This window comes from Pseudochaenichthys georgianus, chromosome 20 (assembly GCF_902827115.2).
Source record: "Pseudochaenichthys georgianus chromosome 20, fPseGeo1.2, whole genome shotgun sequence".
Taxonomy (NCBI): Eukaryota; Metazoa; Chordata; class Actinopteri; order Perciformes; family Channichthyidae; genus Pseudochaenichthys; species Pseudochaenichthys georgianus.
Genome location: NC_047522.1, coordinates 3,873,604 through 3,894,192, shown reverse-complemented (window position 1 = coordinate 3,894,192; position 20,589 = coordinate 3,873,604). Strand labels below are relative to the sequence as shown.

At 42.2% G+C, this 20,589-nt stretch overlaps 1 protein-coding gene across 5 annotated transcripts in view; it reads left to right on the top strand.

The window, feature by feature from the left end:
• phldb2b (pleckstrin homology-like domain, family B, member 2b) overlaps positions 1 to 19,517 on the top strand; it is a 37,010-nt gene extending 17,493 nt beyond the window's left edge. For 2 of the 5 annotated variants that reach the window (XM_034108443.2, XM_034108447.2), the window contains 19 exons: positions 765 to 949; positions 1,809 to 2,996; positions 5,888 to 6,259; positions 6,850 to 7,011; positions 7,143 to 7,280; positions 8,475 to 8,603; positions 9,259 to 9,414; positions 9,510 to 9,620; positions 9,754 to 9,828; positions 9,949 to 10,089; positions 10,519 to 10,671; positions 11,260 to 11,403; positions 11,626 to 11,725; positions 13,031 to 13,181; positions 15,487 to 15,577; positions 15,740 to 15,886; positions 17,141 to 17,360; positions 17,447 to 17,532; positions 17,708 to 19,517. In XM_034108443.2, the coding sequence (XP_033964334.1) occupies positions 765 to 949; positions 1,809 to 2,996; positions 5,888 to 6,259; positions 6,850 to 7,011; positions 7,143 to 7,280; positions 8,475 to 8,603; positions 9,259 to 9,414; positions 9,510 to 9,620; positions 9,754 to 9,828; positions 9,949 to 10,089; positions 10,519 to 10,671; positions 11,260 to 11,403; positions 11,626 to 11,725; positions 13,031 to 13,181; positions 15,487 to 15,577; positions 15,740 to 15,886; positions 17,141 to 17,360; positions 17,447 to 17,532; positions 17,708 to 17,848 (3,890 nt within the window). In that variant the 3' untranslated portion in view covers positions 17,849 to 19,517. The remainder of the gene's footprint in view (positions 1 to 764; positions 950 to 1,808; positions 2,997 to 5,887; positions 6,260 to 6,849; positions 7,012 to 7,142; positions 7,281 to 8,474; positions 8,604 to 9,258; positions 9,415 to 9,509; positions 9,621 to 9,753; positions 9,829 to 9,948; positions 10,090 to 10,518; positions 10,672 to 11,259; positions 11,404 to 11,625; positions 11,726 to 13,030; positions 13,182 to 15,486; positions 15,578 to 15,739; positions 15,887 to 17,140; positions 17,361 to 17,446; positions 17,533 to 17,707) is intronic. The other 3 variants (XM_034108444.2, XM_034108445.2, XM_034108446.2) reach the window with 3 other exon arrangements.
• Positions 19,518 to 20,589: the final 1,072 nt, after the last annotated feature.

Genomic DNA, 20,589 nt, shown 5'->3' with positions numbered 1-20,589 from the left:
TATTACTCAAACATACTCCCACCAACCTCGGCAATATTTTTCCCAATTAAAAGATTGTCTAAATGTGTCTTTCTAACTTCCTTCCTGCTAAATCTGACTGACTCAGTTGAGGTTTGGCAAAAAGACCACCTCTCTGCTGAAGCTGCTTTAAATAAAAGGCTTTAGGAAGGGTGGGGGGCCTCTTGAGCGTATTCCAGAATATTTTGTGGTCCTTTTCATCCCCCAAAATCCTACTCTGCAGAACTGAAGTCGAGTTAGCCTTAGTGTTTGTCTTGGATCTAATGGATGGTTGTGCAGAAGAATGTATTTGCATGCTGTGTGTGTGAGTTGACTCCTAGTCATTCTCTGCCAGCAGTTACATGTTGTTTTGGTTGGTTTTGTTCTGCCAAGGGCCAATCTATGAATAGCTGCAGCTTCAGGTACATACTCAACCTCTCTTCAACCACAATTTATAACTTCGTGCCCTTCCCCTTTTCCTTCTTCTACCTACTTATTTTCCTGTTCCTGATCTTTTTTTCTCTTTTTTCCAAAAACTGAATGGACATAAATGCCGATCCATCTCTTTATCCCTTTGTTGTTGTGTATTCTTGTCATATCTATTTTCTCTTGTTTCATCTCTGCACCCTTTTTTTCTTTCACACAGTTTTCTTCAATATTCCTCGGATTTACCCGATTTGGATCTCCTCGTTCCTCCTCCCCATGAATGTATTTGAATATGCACACTATTATACAATTCATTTAATGATTCTCTCTCTAACCCCCAGACTACCTGAAGTTCAGCAGTGACTATAGCCATTCGGTGGTGGGTGGCACTGGCAGTTCTCGGGGGATGCGATCTGCCTCTGAGCTCCGGGACTTGATGGACACCCTGCAGCGCAAGAAGATCGCCCTGGAGAACAGCCTGAGAGCCAATGGGAACGCAAACCCCTCCTACTTCAGCGTGACACAGGTCAGCCATCATAAAGCTCCACTTCGGGATTTGTTATTTTGCTTTCTACGTCACCCTCCAACAGGTGTTGTAGAATCTATATGGTCACTCTGGATGTTTGTCAGGGGTTTACTCATTATCTCTAAGACCAAATATGGCTAACCGCGGTTACCCATTATCCTTGGTGATACAACAGTGTTCAACTTGCAACACTAGATGTATTCATTACTCTGGTTGCCATGACACAGCTTTAGAATAGAGTCATGGACTGCTTAAAGTCAACATTATCTTTTTTCAAATCAAATCAAATTTATATAGCACATTTTTAAACGATTTTTGGTCGAGCCAAAATGCTGTACATATAATAAAAATACCCTACAGTAAAGACACTTTACAGCAAATACAACAGCACAGTTTGTGCAGAATATCAGTATGAGAAAACGACACCCTCTGTCCTTAGACCCTTTATTTTAGATCAGATTTAATCTATTGATCCCAAATGTGAACATTGTGTTGTTTCAGCAGCATGTAAACAAGGCATTGCACATGAGTTAAAAATAAAATAAAGAAATGATCATTAAATATGTACATATCAACAGAAGAGAGTATATCTATCAAACACACAATATAAATAGACAGAATAAGTTAGTAGACTATGATAGACCAACCTACTACTAAAATATACTCATAGGATGCTTCATACATTATACATGTGTCAAAGTCGTTTTAAAATGTAAATGCAATGAGGTACAGTCTTACACAATGCACACACATTAAAACTATTTCTGTATCATCTACCTCTGTTATATCTGATATGAAATATAGAGCACATTAGAATATTTCAACGTGTAATATATTTGTATACCATTCCATCTTTCAGTCTCCTCCCACCACACCTATCACAAGTCCTACCACATCCTCATCATCCTACCAGGAGCAGGCGAGGCGCTTCTATGGCTCAGAACGTTCGACCATGTCTTTGAAATCCCCTCCCCCTCTTTCCCCTGGACGACGATCCGACCCCTCTTCTTCTCTGTCCTCACGCTCCTCGGTCAATCGCAACCAGGACAACTACGGCAGTAGCGATAGCCGACGGCTGCACAACACGGGCTCCTCGTCTTCACTGTCCACATGGAACGGCGGAGGCTCCACCACCTCTGTTGATGCCAGCAATAACTATCTCCTGTCTCTTCCTCCACCGTCATCCCGCACTCCATCAGGAGGAGGTGCAGCCAGCATGCCCTCAAGTCCCCGTCTTGGCCGCCGCAGTTATGGCACCCAAGAGCCAGTGCCCAGCAGTAGGACCAGGAAATACTCAACAGGCTCTCTTAATGGTTTGACGGGAGGAGGGCACAGTCGCTCGCTGCCACGCCTCTGCCCCACCCAGTCTCCCCGTGACAACAACAACGGAGTCCTCACCTTGTCGACGCTGCCTCCACGGCGATCCGATGGCGCTGGCGGTTATAAAGTGAACAAAGACTATTACAATAACAACCACAATGCCAGCCCGGACCTCAACCACAACTCCAGCCAGCATTCCTCCAACAGGAATCAAATCCGAAATGCAACTCAGGGAGAAAGTGTTGTGTCTATCTCCCTTTCCTCCCCTAAAATCTTGCCCCCCACCACTTCCTCTATCTCTGCCACCACTGCCCCACCGGATGTGACCCTCCCATCTAAGACAGGGGGCTCTTCTTCTCCCCGTGTGGCCAAGAAAGTCAGCCTGACCTCCACCAGCTCTGTGGGCTCCATCAGCCCCACGACCTCCAACCCTCCAGAGCAGGAACGGCTGGCTAGCAATGGGGTCTCCAGCGAGAGGGAGAGGCTCACTGCTGCCCCGGGGCTTGGATTTGGAGAGAGGATGTCTTCCTTTGGGAAGGCAGGGCTGGAGCCTTGGATGGGGCTGGGTGAGAGGAGGCAGTCGTTTGGAAAGGCAGGAGTGACGCCACCTGGAGGTTTCAGGGAACGAAGGGGGAGTATCAGCTCACTGAGCGGGAAGGAGGAGCTGACCGACTACCACCAGCACCAAAAGGAGGAGAGACTCCGCGAGCAGGAGGTGGAGAGACTGGTGAGTTTGAGCGTGTTTGCACATGTGGCTTTCTTTATAATGTTCCTCATGTTCCATCTGCCAATTCAACTGATGGAAAAAGAATGCAATCGGATCAAATGTCTCTGGATAGAAGTTATGATATAAGCTGTGATTCAGACCACATCTGGTGTCATTTGCAAATTAGTTGCAGACTTTCTGAAAGAACATAGTGTTTACATTTGAATTTCAATATAGTTTTGCATAAAGATGCAATCACACCCTAAGTAGTACAATACATTTAGTTTAAGAATGCATCCTCTACACACTATCCTCCTTGTCCCCTCAAACTCACTCTCCCAAGGAGTGTCAAACACACACACACACACACACACACACACACACACACACACACACACACACACACACACACACACACACACACACACACACACACACACACACACACACACACACACACACACACACACACACACACACACACACACACACACACACACACACACACACACACACACACACACACACACACACACAATGAGGTTCACCCCTCAGCAGATGTCTCTGGCAGTAAGCCCATACTAACAAGACTATTCTTAACCCTGTGCTTGGGGTGTGTGTGTGTGTGTGTGTGTGTGTGTGTGTGTGTGTGTGTGTATATGTGGTGCGGTGCGTGTTTATGTCAGTCATCTGGAGGTCCGCCCAGTGTGGTTCGGACCACTAAAGAGCCACAGAACACATCAGTCAGATGTGGGCTAGAGAAACCATGAAGATTAGAGAGTGCAGTGGTAGTGCAGCAGGTGGATAAACACACAGATGCTCAACATGTAATGACAACTGGACTCATAATCCAACATCCTCCTTCTTTTAATCTCTCTTTCACACAGCCATATTCTGATAAGTGCATGCTGTTCAAACCGAACTGCATTTCCCAAGCATCTCAGCGGCTGTAACCTACACAGTTTGCACTTTGTCCAATATCAATATCGAACACTTACTTAAACCCAACAGTTTTGCATTAGATGTGGTTTTCCTTCAAACCAATTGATTTTAGTTTTAGGTGCAATTTAAAAAAAGCAGCATCCTAATTTGAGTTCAATATTTTTAAATCTCTAAATGTTTATTATTTTTAAATATATATTTGTATAATGAATCTGAAAGATAACAAACAATTAACAGTTTTTGGTAGTTCTTATAAGATATACTGCTAGATATTGTAAAATAACTTGGTCTCGTGTCTGTGAATCCAAGGCTGAGCTCAGGAAAGGCTTAACCGTGTCTGCCCTCTAGTGGTATGACAGGACACATGCATTATTTCCATGTTGAGATGTTATTTTAATTGGAAGAATAAGTCGAGCTGCAGCAAAGATTCTTTGAATGCAAACTACACCTCAAAAGCACAGCTGGTTAGAGGGGTTTCCTTACTATTTTCTTTTACTCTCACTTTCTTGTCATTTTTTTTTTCTTGCTTCAGTGTGTCTTCCTTACCCTCTCTCCGTTTGTCTCTCTAGTTGACAGCTGATGACTATAAGGGTTCCACAGAGGCTTGTGTCTATTAGAAAAGAACAAGGTGACAAACAGACACAGCATCATAACACTATGAATGGGGTGTGTTTGTGTGCTTTCCACTGGTAAACAATTTGGAATCTGTTCATATAATTTATTTGATTTGAATAAAATACCATTTCTAAAATAATGTGATGAATGACGAGCAACATAATGTAGGCTTTGTGTAGCTCTAGGATGTCTCTCTTCAGAACTCCTTATCTCTCTCATCTCTCATCTTTCATTATCATCACTTCACCTGGTTCAGATTCCTTCCTGCAGCACAAAGTGTCCCGTTTCCAGTACACACAGACACATTCCTGTGTTTGAAGTCATGGCCTGTTCTCGTGCACACTTCCTATCATAGTTGACAGCTGTCTACCTTCTCATTAGCTCACTCTTTCTCTCTCTCTCTCTCTCTCTCTCACTCACACTCAAACACATTCACACACCTCTGTCCCACATTCTTTTTCCTAACCTCCATTTCTAATATTACATACACAGGCTTGCTGTGTGGCTTACATACTTCCCTCCTCCAGAGAAGCTACTGCTGAACCTACCAGGGGTATTTTGACCCTCTGCAGCCTCCGTAGCTCCTCATATAGCTATAGTTAAGGCAGGCAGAACCGTGGAAAGGGAAGCTCTTGATTCCCAGTTAAAGGATAATATTCTTTCTAGGCTCTACAATGTAAATCACAAACAAAACAGGATTGTACTGAATGAATCCGGGACTAAACAAGGACATTTAAACTAGAGGGAGTGACTTCTGCGATGCTCCCCCAGGTAACCTGATCATTGGAAACTTTATTTTATGATGGAAAGAAATAATACCCGCAGAGCTTCTATATAGTATGGAACAAAACAGAACATTGAATCTGTGCATTTTTTTAAACCAAATTGAAAAAATGTATATGAAGAAATATAAAAAATGCAATGTGTATTTTATACTGGTTTTGAATATTTAAAATCTGACAAATGTAAGTTTGCATTTACGTATAATCTTAAATGATGTGTGCTTTGCTTGTTGTCTCTTTTAATAGCGTTTAATATTGTAGCGCATAATTATGATACGTTTATAGAATAATCGGCTACACATCCAAAACAGCATTAGAGTTTAAAAAATGTTTTTTTTTAATAACAAATTGTTATAACTTGTTTGGTTGGGACTTTCTTGAATTAACATTATCACATCATTCTAACAAAAATAACTTCAAAACTAGATTATTTATTTTGAAGTGTATTGTAACTATTTGTAACTGCTTACATTGAGAGCAACAAAATGCTGGAGTCAAATTCCTTGTTTGTTTATTCACTTACTTTGGCATTAAAGCTGATTCTGATAACTCATGCGTTCTCTGACATCTCAGGAGCGACAGCGTCTGGAGACCATCCTGTCTCTGTGCTCGGAGCTGGGCCGGTCTGAGAGAGACGAAGGCGGACCCGCTCCCACTTCAGCCGTGACGGATCTCCAGAAGATCAACCAGGAGCTCGAGAAGCTTCAACTGAACGACGAGGACGATGACGACACACCATCGGTCTTTTCTGATTCTTCAGCTGTTAACGGAACGGGGAACGGACACATGGCGTCCCATGGATCAGAGAATGGCTTCTATGACGATGATCTGCCGGTACGACGGAGGCGCAGCAGTGGTCAGCGAGACGCCAGGGCCGAATCACCTGCTGTCAGCCTGCGGAGCTTCGCCGCCTCACCTTCTCCACGTGCACAGAGGAACAATGAGGTACAAGAGATTCAAATTGGCTCACACTTATATCACATATTCTTATCAAAGTAATTTTTTAAGGTTAAAAATGTAATTTAATTAGAATAAATGAATATCCTACTCTGTGACGACAAGATCCTATGTCTCTTTTAATAGGGTCAAATACATGTTAAATGTAAATTCAGTTTTACACACATCTGTTAGATGAAACCGCTAAAGGAGCACCTTTTGACTTTGGTCAGCTTCTTCACAGATTCATCAGGATTGATGTGAGGTGTTTTTGCTCCCTGTTCTTTCCCAGGAGACAAGGATCACTCCTTAATACTTGGAAAGTATCGACATACACATTCTTAAAGCACAGAGATGGGATATATTTACAGCTCATTTATTAGATTAGAGCAGGCTAAGTGTTAGACATTATGATTGACAGCTGTGGTGTGTGTGACTTGAGGTTTTGTGGCTGCACAAGACCAGAACTACAGAAGTTCAACCAATTTCATCACAGATAGAAATGGTGGTGTTAGTGTTTATGGTGACAACTAACTACCATGAAACCCATATATTGATTATGTTTTAATGTCTTAACAATCTGTGGTGTTTGTTCCCAGGCTTTAGATGATGCAGCTCGTCGCCGCGGACAGGCAATAAGGGCTTCAGAGGAGGAAGTGAGGCGTGTAGAAGAAGAGAGGATCCAAGTACTCAACAACATGGAGGAGCTGGTGCAAAAGATCAAGGAGCTGGACAACCAAATAGAAGAATCTGCCCAAGAGGTAAAGAGCGAGGAAGGACGGCGCTTTGGGCTGACAGACATAGCAAAAAAGCATTTATTTCACGCATCATATATTGTAAGTAACCCAGGATCGCTACAAATGACTCACGTACAGCTGTGTATCTATGAAAGGTGGAGCTGGAGCGAGCTCTGGTCGAGGCTGAGCAGGAGTCGGAGGTCGCCGCTCTCCAGCAGGAAAGAGATGCTCTGGAAGCGCTTCACAACAAGATAACTGACCTGGAATCCAAGTCCCAGCAGGAAAAAGAAAAGGTACATATCAGGCTCGGTTCATTGTAAAGCAGTGAGTGAAATGGATACCTTCTGTGATCGATAATGGCGGAGAAGGGAGAAATATACTTTTAAACGGTTACATTTCATATTGAACATACATACACCACTCTGAGACTCTCTGACACATTTCGGGGTCATGTGACCAACTGGTAGGTGTTAATCCTTCTCATGCTGTCTCTGGTCCAAATATATATCTGTTAATACTGCCCAGGGTATAGCGGGCACCATGTGATCCTATCTCACACACACTCTGGGTGTGGTTGAGTGTGTGTGATAGTCGGTCGCCATTTATACCAACATATGGTGTCATTGACAGGGTGGGGAATAAGTGGCTAAACAGATTGAATTTGTTGTGTGTGTGTTGTGTGCACATGCTGCCTTGGTATCTGGATATTTTACACTCTGGGATTCCTAGCCTAATCGGGAAATCGTCCTGGACCCCACGGCTCTGTTAATGATACCGAGGTAGACCTAGGGAAAGATGCTCGTTAGTGTTGCCCTGATGGTTGAATAGCCAGGTGAAGTTGAGTGCTTGTACAGATTTTGGACGTGTGTATATGTTGTGTTATTCGTAGAGAGGAGCATTAATCCACTGAGCCATTGCTTCTCATCCAATCATTTCCATTTAAACAAACAGAAAAATCATCAGGAGACAGAACTCATGACACTTTCATACTACCTTCATTACTACTCCCCAGATCTCCATCCCTTTAGTTAATTCCTGCAGCTTTACCTCCCCTCCTCCCTCCTGGCTAACCTCGCTGATCTGATCGCCGTAGTAACTAACTGTGGCTCCCCATATCCCACTAACGCTGCCATCCTCTCTCTGTCCTGTGTGTGTGTGTGTGTGTGTGTGTGTGTGTGTGTGTGTGTGTGTGTGTGTGTGTGTGTGTGTGTGTGTGTGTGTGTGTGTGTGTGTGTGTGTGTGTGTGTGTGTGTGTGTGTGTGTGTGTGTGTGTGTGTGTGTGTGTGTGTGTGTGTGTGTGTGTGTGTGTGTGTGTGTGTGTGTGTGTGTGTGTGTGTGTGTGTGTGTGTGTGTGTGTGTGTGTGTGTGTGTGTGTGTGTGTGTGTGTGTGTGTCCTTGTTCGTGTTCGTCTGTACACATCATCAAATGTGCACATGTACGTCTGCGTGGGCGTGCGTCTATGTGTCGTGAACATGTGTGTATGCCAGGCGTGCGAGGTGCTACAGGCAGAAAGGGGCAGAGTAGAGAGGTTGGCTCAGATTGTGTGTGAGCAGCGCTCCCAGCTGGACAGCTGCCCTGAGGCCACCAAGGAGCCCCTGCAGGAGCAGCTGGCCAGGGTCAGTACACACACACATGCACATGCACACGCACCCATGCACACACACACACACACACACACACACACACACACACACACACACACACACACACACACACACACACACACGCACAGGAAAACATTGACTTTAATGAGTAACTCAATGGATCCACACAGAGAATTTACAAAACATAGCAAAGCAAAAAACTGTAATTAAATGGGAAGGGTCTATGCATGTGTACATGTATAGACCAGAACAAAGGCCGATGTAGAGATACGTAATGCTGGCATACTTGAAATTACACACATCTTTTCTTGCTCTCCACCCCAAGGCTACCTCTGATCTAATCTTGGATCCTGTTCTCTTCGCAATATCTAACTTTTAGGTTTCAATGTCTACACATCTTTATTTCACCAGGGTTCGAGCCTGTATAGAGTTTGGATTCAAGAGTTTGGCTATTATAGAAATGTTGCTGATATTTCGGCATTGGGTCCAATTGGCAAAATGCAGCATGGCAAGTTCCCTGTGTGTGTCAACAGAAGTCTTTTTTGTTTACCTGCATCTTAAATGTATATAAAGTGTATGTGCATAACGGTATGTCTAGTTCACTTTTATGTTGAGATGGATTTGTCTTGCCTATTTACCCTGTGAATGATTCATTGTGTGTGTCCAGGACTGTGAGGTTTTGGATGCAGAGTCAAAACGCTTCGAGGACCTGGAGTTCCAGCAGCTGGAGAAAGAGAGCAGGCAGGACGAGGAGAAGGAGACGCACACACAACATCTTCTCCGGGAGATCGCAGACTTCCAGCGGAGCAGTGTGTCTCGCAAGGTAACAGCGGTCTGTTTGTGAATGAGTCAGGCCTGAGTCATGCTTTATGAGTGAGCTATACATGTGTAACAAGCTTGTTTTGCTTTTTCCTTCAGGAGCGACTGTTAACTCTTAAGAAACAGGCAGTGCAGATTACCCAGCAGGCTCAGCGAGAGAAAGAGAGCTTCTTGAAGGAGAGGAGCACCCTCGAAGCAATGCTGCAAAGGGTACGAAGACCTCCATGTTTACAATTCATGCATGTGGTCATCCTTCCTTCTGTGTATAAGCGAAAAGAAAAAGCATCAAATAAAGGGTCCTTTAGTTGTTAACATTGTATTTCATTGCTTTTTTGTCTATTAGGAGAAAGAAAACCTCTCCATGCTGGAAAGGAAATATGCTGAGCTCACTGGTGGCCGAGGTTTCACTCTTAGAGAGGTAGGTTTGATTGACAGCTGTCATCAAGGAAATTAACTCTGTCTGCCTCTTAGAATTAAGAAAAATAAAGTGGGCTGGACTGTCATCATTCTTTATCGCTGGGGTTTCCCTCTCTGCTAGGAGACGGCCTCTCTGGCTGATGTGTGTCAGTCCTTTAGCGATCGTTGCCATGACACCACCTACTCCAAACTTTCTCCTCCTCCAGTCGACCCTTACGCCTTCTCATCCCTCCTTTCCTCTAATTCTCGCAAGAAAGCAGAGGTATTTTTGATGGTTTCACTAATATTTCCTTGTTCTGTTCCTCTTTGTTTGAATCCATCTTATCCTAACTTCCTGTCCTTCGCTCCTTCCTCCTGGTTACTTCTTTTTGCTTTTTCGATCTCTTGTTGTAACTACCAGAGCAGAGACTCATTTCATTCATTCTGAGCACAAATTATACTCATGTGTATTAATACTGAGGTAACCTTGTAACAATGTCTATTGTCTTTTGTAACCAACTCAATTCATGCTATGAGACAGTAAGTGATACTTTTCGTTCTAATTGTTGCTCTGAAACGGCTAAAACCACCACTAAATGTGTCCGCATCGTTCTAACCACTAATTCTCAAGTTTGTAATTAAACGGCTGACTCACCCCATGCTATGCCTCACCCCTTCTCTCTCCCTTCTTCTCTACATGACACTTTTCCAGGGCTATGTCACAGTCAGCGAAATCAATGAGCTTTACTCACAGCTTGGGGGGGACCCTAAACCCGCCCCTGCCCCCACTCTGACCAATGCCTCTACTGAGTCCGGGGGGAAGCCCTCCTCTGACGGAGACACCCCTAAACCACCGAAGGACGAGGTGTGTGTAGTGGTGTTAGGGGCTAGATGGTGCAAAGTGTGTGTGTGTGTGTGTGTGTGTGTGTGTGTGTGTGTGTGTGTGTGTGTGTGTGTATGTATGAGTGCGTTTCCCTAATTTTCCTCCTTCTTTTGAACTCTTCCAGTTTTCTGACAATGTACCTTTCTTCTCTCCAAAGCTCTGTCATTCTTCTTCTCCTGCCGACTGTCTCTCCTCTTCTTCCTCCTTTCATTTTTACCCCCGCCCCCTCCCCAAAACACCCTCTGTGCATTGGCCGGAGAACATGGTGTCCTATCGAGACCCCTCTCCCCTCCCTGACTCCCCCCCACCTCCCCTTCCTGTCAAAAATCACCGCCAGCGACACAGGCAGGTAATGCGTGTGTGTCTGTCTGTGTGTGTCCGCAACTTTGTGTTTGTGTGTTTTAGTGTGACATAAAAGAAGGAACAAATGGTGGCAAACTCCTGCTCCATACGCATTTCTTCTTTTATTTAGATGACGTTTCGTCCCTCTTCAAAATCAGCAACACAATATGTAGAAACCACATTTCACACTATTGCTTTGATTGATTAATATACATCTCGTTTGGTCAGCATTTCCGTTTGCTGGAAGAAAGGAAGAGGTCTGAGAGAGGAGGGGGGTCCCATCTAAGTGACACATTACCCAGGAAGAAAACCACACCTATGATGACCCCCCAGTTCACCTGTGCCACACTGGGACGCAGCTACCCTACCAAGGTACACATACATATTGATGTTGACATATGCATAACTAACACCAATGATTACAAATTCATCAATGCCAAACTTTTTCTCAAACTATTTTTAGCTTATGTGCTTAAATTCGACATTCAATTGTATTGTGTGTTGTAAATATGGCAGAATTCTGAAGATGCAATAATGTTTATTTCATTTACAAAACATGGAAAGGACACAGTTTTTCTCGTTTGTTGTTTACAGTCCCATCATCCCCTGGTACAGAGCACAAGTTGTGGCAGCATTCTCCCAAGATTTCTCTCCTTATCCAACAAGGAAGCTGAATCTCGACATCTGCATAAAGGTACACACACACTCTTAGTGTTTTCTGTCCTTTTGTGTCTGCCTCACACTTGCAAACACACACTCACACTTCCCTTGGTTGTCACATGAAAAGGCCCCTAATATGGTAGCATCAACCCTGTGTGTGTGTGTGTGTGTGTGTGTGTGTGTGTGTGTGTGTGTGTGTGTGTGTGTGTGTGTGTGTGTGTGTGTGTGTGTGTGTGTGTGTGTGTGTGTGTGTGTGTGTGTGTGTGTGTGTGTGTGTGTGTGTGTGTGTGTGTGTGTGTGTGTGTGTGTGTGTGTGTGTGTGTGTGTGTGTGTGTGTGTGTGTGTGTGTGTGTGTGTGTGTGTGTGTGTGTGTGTGTGTGTGTGTGTGTGTGTGTGTGTGTAAAGATTTCCATTTGTTTATCTGTCAGTGGAGATAGTGCAGGAATGTAAGTGGAGGAGGACTGCTGATGGAGAGTATTGTCTATGAGTTTGTTTATGTGAGTGAGTTAACAAGAGGTGCTTGTTTGAGTATAAATTATATATTCATTGTTTTAACAATTAGACTAAAAAGTAGATTTCTTCATGTCAGCTTCCTGCCACCAACATCACCCAGCTATTTCCAATCATTAAGATAACTGGTTCATTCACCACAAGATACAATTGAGGTCAAGTTTGATGATGTGTATATTACTATTGTGAATGAAAGTGTAATAACGTATGTGCAGACCACCCAATTACACAGATAATTAATAAGATAACTCGTCCATTGCTGCACTTTTTACATAAATCCAAAAGAGTATTATTTGCTCTGTGTTGTAATAGTGCTGCTGTATTTCCCAGACACTGTGCATGTGTCTGGCCCCTGAGTCCCTCTGGTCCCTTGATCAGGCTCATCAGATGGGTGGGTCTGCTGCATGGAGCAGATGCTATCAGGGTTTCTGTGTGTTTATTCCTGTAGTCAGAGGCCGTGTTAAGTGTCTGCACAGTAATTGTGTCATTATTTCTCCTTCTACTTCTGAGGACATCTCATTTTCTCTCCAGACTCCTTTGGTTCGCTTTATAGGACTTACTGTTCTTCATTTTGCAGCCTGTTTGTTAATTTGCGAGTCCTTATATTTAAACAAGAGTAGTTACATCTATGAGGTTTGGATTTATATTTTTACTAAGCGTTTAAGAGCGTCTCACAGTGGCGGGGCATTGTGATCCAAAATTGACCCCATCTGGGCAGACTTCTGTCCCAGATGAGAAGACGGAGACAGGTACAACATGAAGAAGAAGATTGAGTAGTTCGTCCCTCCTGAAGCTGTGGTTAATGTTCTCTTTCTGTGTGTGTCTCCAGCTCAGTCCGGGTCCCGAGCAGCTTTCCAGACCAACGTCTACCTCGATGCCTTCGGGTACAGCGACAACCAGGCCTTCGACACGATGAGTGTGGATAGTTCCGACTCCATTGAAACCAGCATCTCTGCATGCTCTCCTGATAATGTCTCCAGGTAGGTGTTGCAGGAATGTGTTGTTTGTGTATGTACAAAAGGAAGAGAAGCAAAGTGTAAAGAAAAAGTGAATGACGGAAAAGGTTGAAAATGCAAAAATATCTCTTTGTGTTTGTAATATGAAACATTGACTGTAGGAAGGGGGTTGGGGTCTTCAAAGTGAGTAGAAAGTGAGTTAATGCAAAAAGTGTGTGGAGCTGCAAGGCAGAAGTTGCCCGCCTTTCACGCTCCCTCCTCAGGGACTAAGATGTGTAGTACTGTGTGTGTGTGGGACTCGAGTTAAGGGGGACTCTTGATTAGTGTTCTATGGGTCAGGTTACGGAAGAAGGTGTGTGTGTGTGTGTGTGTGTGTGTGTGTGTGTGTGTGTGTGTGTGTGTGTGTGTGTGTGTGTGTGTGTGTGTGTGTGTGTGTGTGTGTGTGTGTGTGTGTGTGTGTGTGTGTGTGTGTGTGTGTGTGTGTGTGTGTGTGTGTGTGTGTGTGTGTGTGTGTGTGTGTGTGTGTGTGTGTGTGTGTGTGTGTGTGTGTGTGTGTGTGTGTGTGTGTGTGTGTGTGTGTGTGTGTGTGTGTGTGTGTGTGTGTGTGTGTGTGTGTGTGTGTGTGTGTGTGTGTGTGTGTTCACATTCAAACCCCTCAGGTTCAGATGAGTGTGGAGGTACACTTCGGGGTTCACCCCCCATCTGGACTGAAACCATGTGTTCTTGCTTTCCTTCTCTCCTTCTTCCAGTGGTTGCATCTGTCTTTTGTTTCCCCTCCTCTTGTTTCTCTCAATGGTACGGTCTTGTTTCTGTAGTTGGATTTTGAACAGTGCCAAACCATTTGCAGACTGACCTCTCTGAAAGTTTCCCTGGAACAGGCTGCCTCCTAAAATGCTTCCAAGTTGGATTGGGTTGCACCGGCTTAGATCAGACTTGAAGACGTGTGTGTTGGACCTGAATCTGCTGGAAAAAAGGATAGAGCTGGCATTTTTGTTATCTTGTCAGTGATGGAGATACAAGTGTTGCATCAAGAGAAATACATATCTTCTCAAGTGATCTAATTACTTGAATAATCCGAGTTGGTCTACAATGACTATGAGGGTGATTCATTCTCATCGACGGAGGTAAGAGAATGGCATGGGGAGGGGAGGGTACTAGTACGAGCCTAAATAAATAATGGCAAATGAATTAATTCTACCCATCGTACTGTTATTTAAGTAGGAATGCATGTCTATTTGTCTATGCGTACGTTGTTTATACTGAAAGTGAATAATAATGAACATGCTTACTAACAGCAAACATGTTTAAGAAATATTCACATTTAAAAATGCATTAATTCAAAAGTGAAAAGTCCTTAATGTGTAATTATGGCAGAGTAAAGAGTGCAAGGTATGTAGATTTCTTATGGAAGTGAAAATAGAGGGAGGGAGCGGGAAAGGATTCATTTGTTTTATACTTGTTCTTTTTTTCGCTCTTTTCAATTATTTGGGGTACCCTACTTATTTCCCCCTCCCTCCCTCCCTCCCTCCCTGATTAGTTTAGACAGAGTCTAATGTGGACCATTCATCTGAACAATGTTGTGACATCATCACAAATCAACACTGGGTATCCATTTCCTTTCTGGCTCAGGATGAGAGAGAATGTGTGTTTGCTGGTCAGAGGGAGGCGGAGAGGAACATTCGAGAGCAAAATACTGCTTCACATGAATACCATATACACACATCGTTAGCCTGTGATGGAATGCATGTCATGTGTAGACCATCTGCAGTGTGAGAGACCTGAAGCTGTCCTAAACCGAGGACAGGGACAAAGCAGAGTCTGAAAACTTTACAGAGAGACGAAAAAGAGAGGTCTGATCCCTAGAGTGCCTTGGCATCGAGGCTTCCTCTCATAACACACACACACACACACACACACACACACACACACACACACACACACACACACACACACACACACACACACTTATGCATATACTTGGATAATTGCACAGACGTTTAACGGAAATTAATATTTTGTTTCTTAAACTTGGATTATGCGTATACTTCAACACAGTAATCTGTGCATCCACTACTGAACTGAGATTCTCAGAAAATGTAAAAACACCTGAAAAAACATGGCGAAGACAGAATGGCGGCGGTTTGTCACGCTTGCTGTGCAGAAGGTGTAATTGATTAACTTCATGACACTTTAATTGTAATTTAGGTTCAGCCAGATGACGGATGATTTGTTTTCACATGACTGTATGCCAAGTGGTTAATTGTGCAGAACCAACGTTTTCCTCTACTTTTTTGCTCTAATGTGTGTAATGTGTGTTTGTGTGCTGCAGTGCCAGTACGTCAAATATGGCCAAGCTAGAGGAGATGGAGCGACTGCTGAGAGAAGCCCAGGCAGAGAAGCACCGCCTCATCGAAAACAAGGTCACTACCAGATCAAATCACAATTATAATATCAGTTTGTTTTCACAGCTTTGCCGTTGGAAATGGGAGAAATAAATATATTTATTTGCATTTGTGACAAATCCACAAACTTGAAGACACATTAATAAAACGTTAAAAATGGCTATTTCAATGTTTTCTCAGGAGCAAGAAATGGAAGTGCGAATGCAGGCGCTGGACGAGGAGAGGAAAAGAAGGGAGGACCTGGAGAAGAGGCTGCAGGAGGAGACGAGCAGGCGGCAGAAACTCATAGATCGTGAGGTGAAACTGAGAGAAAAGCAGAGGGCACAGGTAAGAAAGAAAATGAAGAGAGGGGATATCTGTTATCCACTAGATAAATGTTTATTATGATAAGAAATGTGTGATTATTCTTTATTTGTTCATTTTACTGTAAGTTCCTGTAACCTTTAGGGATTGTTTGAACACATTCCATCTTGTTTGCAGAAAACGTTATTCTGTTTCATATGTGACCTGCTCCATCGAAATCAGTCGCAGTGACCCGAAGACACATGAGTTGTATACACTGCTGGAAAGAGGACATTCCTAGCTTTCTGATGATATCAGGATTGTTGTTGTACTCCAAATATTAAGCGAAATATGTCACATTATATAATGACTGTCACCGAGTCATCATTTTGAGAAAAAGGCCTTCAAAGTTTCCTCTTCTCTGGAATCCATCGATCTGATTGGTTATTAGCAAATGATCAAAATACTACGGAGGGAAGATATTTTCGTTTGGAGGGGAAGCTCGCGAGTGTGTGTGTGCGTGTGTAATTTTGCGTGTGTGTGTGTGTGTAATTTTGCGTGTGTGTGTATTGTGTTTGTTTCCCGGGGAAAACACTCACGAGAAACACCGGCTGTTGTTACGCCTGCTGTGACGTTAAGTTACTCCGTTCTCCGCTTGTAATTATGCCGAAGCTTCAAAGCTGTATTTATCATCTGAATTTGCCGAAACAAGTTTATTATTCTGAAAGCCAAGACTTTGTTTAATTGAAATCAGATGAAAACAAACTGTAACGGACCCTGCCGTGTTACTTATGATTACTATACTCTTACATTCATAATGTCAGCCGGAGGGAGGGGGGGCGGCGCTGCGGAAGAGCAGATTGCGAGTGAGAGGTGCCTGTCTTCGTCCCTTTACAAGCTTCAAACATGTATTTATCGTGTGATTTTGGAAATAAAAGTTTCATATTCTGAAAGCCAAATCAAACAAAACACCCGAACCCCGAAAAAATAGTTTTTTACGTAAATCCACGTTTATTTTGAAATGAGCCGTTGCGACTTCCGACTGATCTCGATAGAGCGGGTCACATATATAATTCCGTCTCCATATGTTTTCAATCATGCCTGCTTACAGTTCTCAGTATAAGCTTCATCCATCATCTTTTGTTCTTTTGCCTGGGCCATCAACTGTTGGCAGAAGAAGAAAGAATCTACTTAACATATGATATACATCTGCATGATTTGTATGAATTATATAAATACATCTTTGTACTTGAAGCAATGCCCTCTTTTCAATGAACCCTCTCTCTCCTTTCTCTGCAGGCCCGGCCGCTAACACGCTACCTGCCGGTGCGTAAGGATGATTTTGACCTGCGGGCTCACATTGAGTCGGCGGGTCACAGCCCAGACACATGCTTCCACTTATCCATCTCTGAGAAGACCTGCAGGGGCTACCTGATCAAAATGGGAGGCAAAATCAAAACCTGGAAGAAACGCTGGTTCGTGTTCGACCGCAACCGACGCACACTCTCCTATTATTCAGGTAGGGGCGGCGAGAGCACACACAGACACAAAAGCATATTAAGACATATGATGTATGCGTCATGGCTACTGTTATTTCTTCTACAGACAAGCATGAAGCCAAGCTGAAAGGAGTCATCTACTTCCAAGCTATTGAAGAAGTGTATTATGATCACTTGAAGAATGCACACAAGGTATGCTGCTACAAAAGTAATGCATGAAAATAACTCCTGTGGTGAAAATGGTGATCTATCATCTTCTAATTGAATTTTTAAATGATTTCTCAACCTTTCTCCTTCTGTCTCCTACTTACCTTACCATTCATCGTCTCCCTCCCTTCCTCCTTTTCCTATCCTTTTCCTCCATCAGAGCCCGAACCCCTCCCTGACCTTCAGTGTAAAGACTCACGACAGAGTTTACTACATGGTAGCTCCCTCTCCTGAGGCCATGAGGATCTGGATGGATGTGATCGTCACAGGCGCTGAGGGATACACACAGTTCATGGTGTAGTGAAGGAGCGGGATACGCAACGTTCTACGCCTCTTTGTGGCTTTAAAGACTACAATTGATTTTGTCTCCGGGTGGATGTTTGTATCATCTATGCTGAAGAATGCTGTGTAGAGACGTCAGCGGTGCGTTTTGTCCACCTCATTCACAAGATCAGCACGGTTTTCTATCATATGCTGAGAATTCATGTGAAATGGTAAGCAGATCATCATTTGGATATTCAATCCAGAGACTTCATGTAGATCTGTGCCGTTGTGCCCTCAACGTGTTGTTTAAAGACATACATGTTAATAACATATATTTTACATGAGCTTATTACAACCTATGTTCTTCAGAGAAGAGCAGATTGACACTATTTTTGTCATAAGGATGTTTAATGTGGAGAAGCTTTATCTATAGTATATCATTATCAACATCAGGATTGTCATTTATGGTCAACTAAAAATACCAAATGCTATGTGCCAAACAAAGCCTTAACCTTTTCAACTTCATAGTAGAACAGGTGGTCAATTTCACAGTTGTATCAAATATTTTTGACTGTTTCAAGTGTATTTTAATCATATTATGTACAAAATAAAGAATTCATATTCAGCAAATATATTATCATTTTAACTTTTATTGCCTTGATTTCTATTTTCTGTGGCATTCTCAGGTCTTAACGGTTTGCATGCTTCAAATGATCATGTGTGAAATACACGTGTTACAAAGTGCCTCTTCAATGTAAACTCCTATTTACTGAGAGCTTCTATTGTAGCTCCGAGGTGCTATTCTTACATGGTTGAATGACTAGTTATCCAATTACAACCCTCACATAGATGTTCAGTTGATTTAGCTCTAGTAATTCAGTAATGTATGGATTACTGTTCTGGGTTTACAATAGTGTCACCACAGGCTCAGTTATGAAGCTCTATTCAAACACCATTTGAGTCATGCTTGTTATTTTCCAACACGAAGATTTAGTTTAATAGGCCTGAGGAATAATGACTTTTGTTAAGGCACGAAATAGAGATATTTGTACATTTAGTTTCTAAATTGTAGTTAAGATTAGTGAGGACGGTTATGATCCATATTAAACTCCTTTTGTGTGATTGACATGCATATTATCTTTACGTTTAAGAGCTTAATGTGTCTATATACAATGCCAAACTGTTAAAGGTGAGAAAACACGAGTGTCTTTTAAGATGTCAGACAGAAAGAATATGGTACAGGAACTCAAAAAGAAACTGACTGATATAAAATGTTGTGCTGCTTTGGTCCACTAGCTTTCATGAATTGCCTTTATTACCACTGATGCAAGGTTTATTTTTACCTGACTATTCCCATTGATCACTAAAGCTGCTTTTATCATACTCCATACTGATCAGTGCCTGCCTCTTGCTATTGCTTTTTACATATTGACCAAAGTACATGTTTATGTGGTGTATTGTATATGTTTCTTTGCTTTAAATCTTTAAGTACAATAAGATCAAAATGGTGTTTGTTTGTGCATGACAAAATCATAGTTCAACCACTAAAGGAGCTGTTACAGTGGAAGTTTCTATGAGCTTAAATGTTCTTGTTTTTCTTTTTGGAAATTATTTTGTATGTTGACCCTTCTGTATTTATGCCATTACAAATGCATGTATCTTAATTTTGTATTTCCATATATAAATAATAAAAATTGTATATTTTACCTTTTACTGTTTAAGAACTTTCTGTGAGTGCATTATTTCCAAAAAAGTCTTAAAAAACTAAAATGGGTGGATGTAACTGACTCATTACATAAAGAATAACATTGTAACTGCTGATTACAGGAATAATAAGAGATTTAATTGCATTCTTAACATCTAACTCGAAATGTAGTTATTAAGTCACTTACTTTATAGCAACAAACCTCCACGGGTTACATTTTAGTTACACATTAGTAGTGTACAGACGTGTACATCCGCACATATCCATGGTGTTGGCCAATTGTTCATACTGTAGATAAAAGCATTCATCCGTCAAGAACCGACTACAAGAATTCAATTGATCAATCTCTGATCGTTCAATCCTAAAAGCACAAATAATAATATAAAAGATTTTCACTTTGTAGATCAAAGACGATCACAGAAGCGTTTAATGGTTTTGCATTAGAGAGAGGCTACACTGCAATGAAAGGAAATATAATAGTTGCAAACAAATCACTAAACAATAAAAACAAATAAAAGTTCATATAAAATTGAAATATAAAACTTATATTTGACCGGTTTTAGGGTTCTGTAAATATTTGTACAAATGGCCATGGTTTAGTGAGAACAACAACAACAACCTTGTATATCAAATATAATGAATAAAGGATTTTAATCAAATGTATGCTGCACAAAGGGTTAAGCTAATCAAGCTTAGAATACGTGTGTCTAATATAAGTGTCTATATGCAATATAAATCAGAAAGGTAAAACAAAAGTAATTATTTGTATTACTTTAACTTATTTTTTTATTTCCTCATGCACATGCACAACCTTTATGCTTTTAAAGTGCTACATGAAGGAAATACACGTACAACGTACTTCACAAACTATCCAGCAGAGGGCAGCATAAGTGCATGGATGTGTCCATTTGGACAAATTATAAAATAGTTGCCTTTCAAACTGTCTGGGACCAAATCATTACATTGAGGCATATTGGGTTAACATATTTGTGTGTGCTAAAAAAGAATCAACCTTCTAGTATTGAAACACAAACGAAAGGTGTGTGTGAGGAGTGAATGTAACTAAGTACATT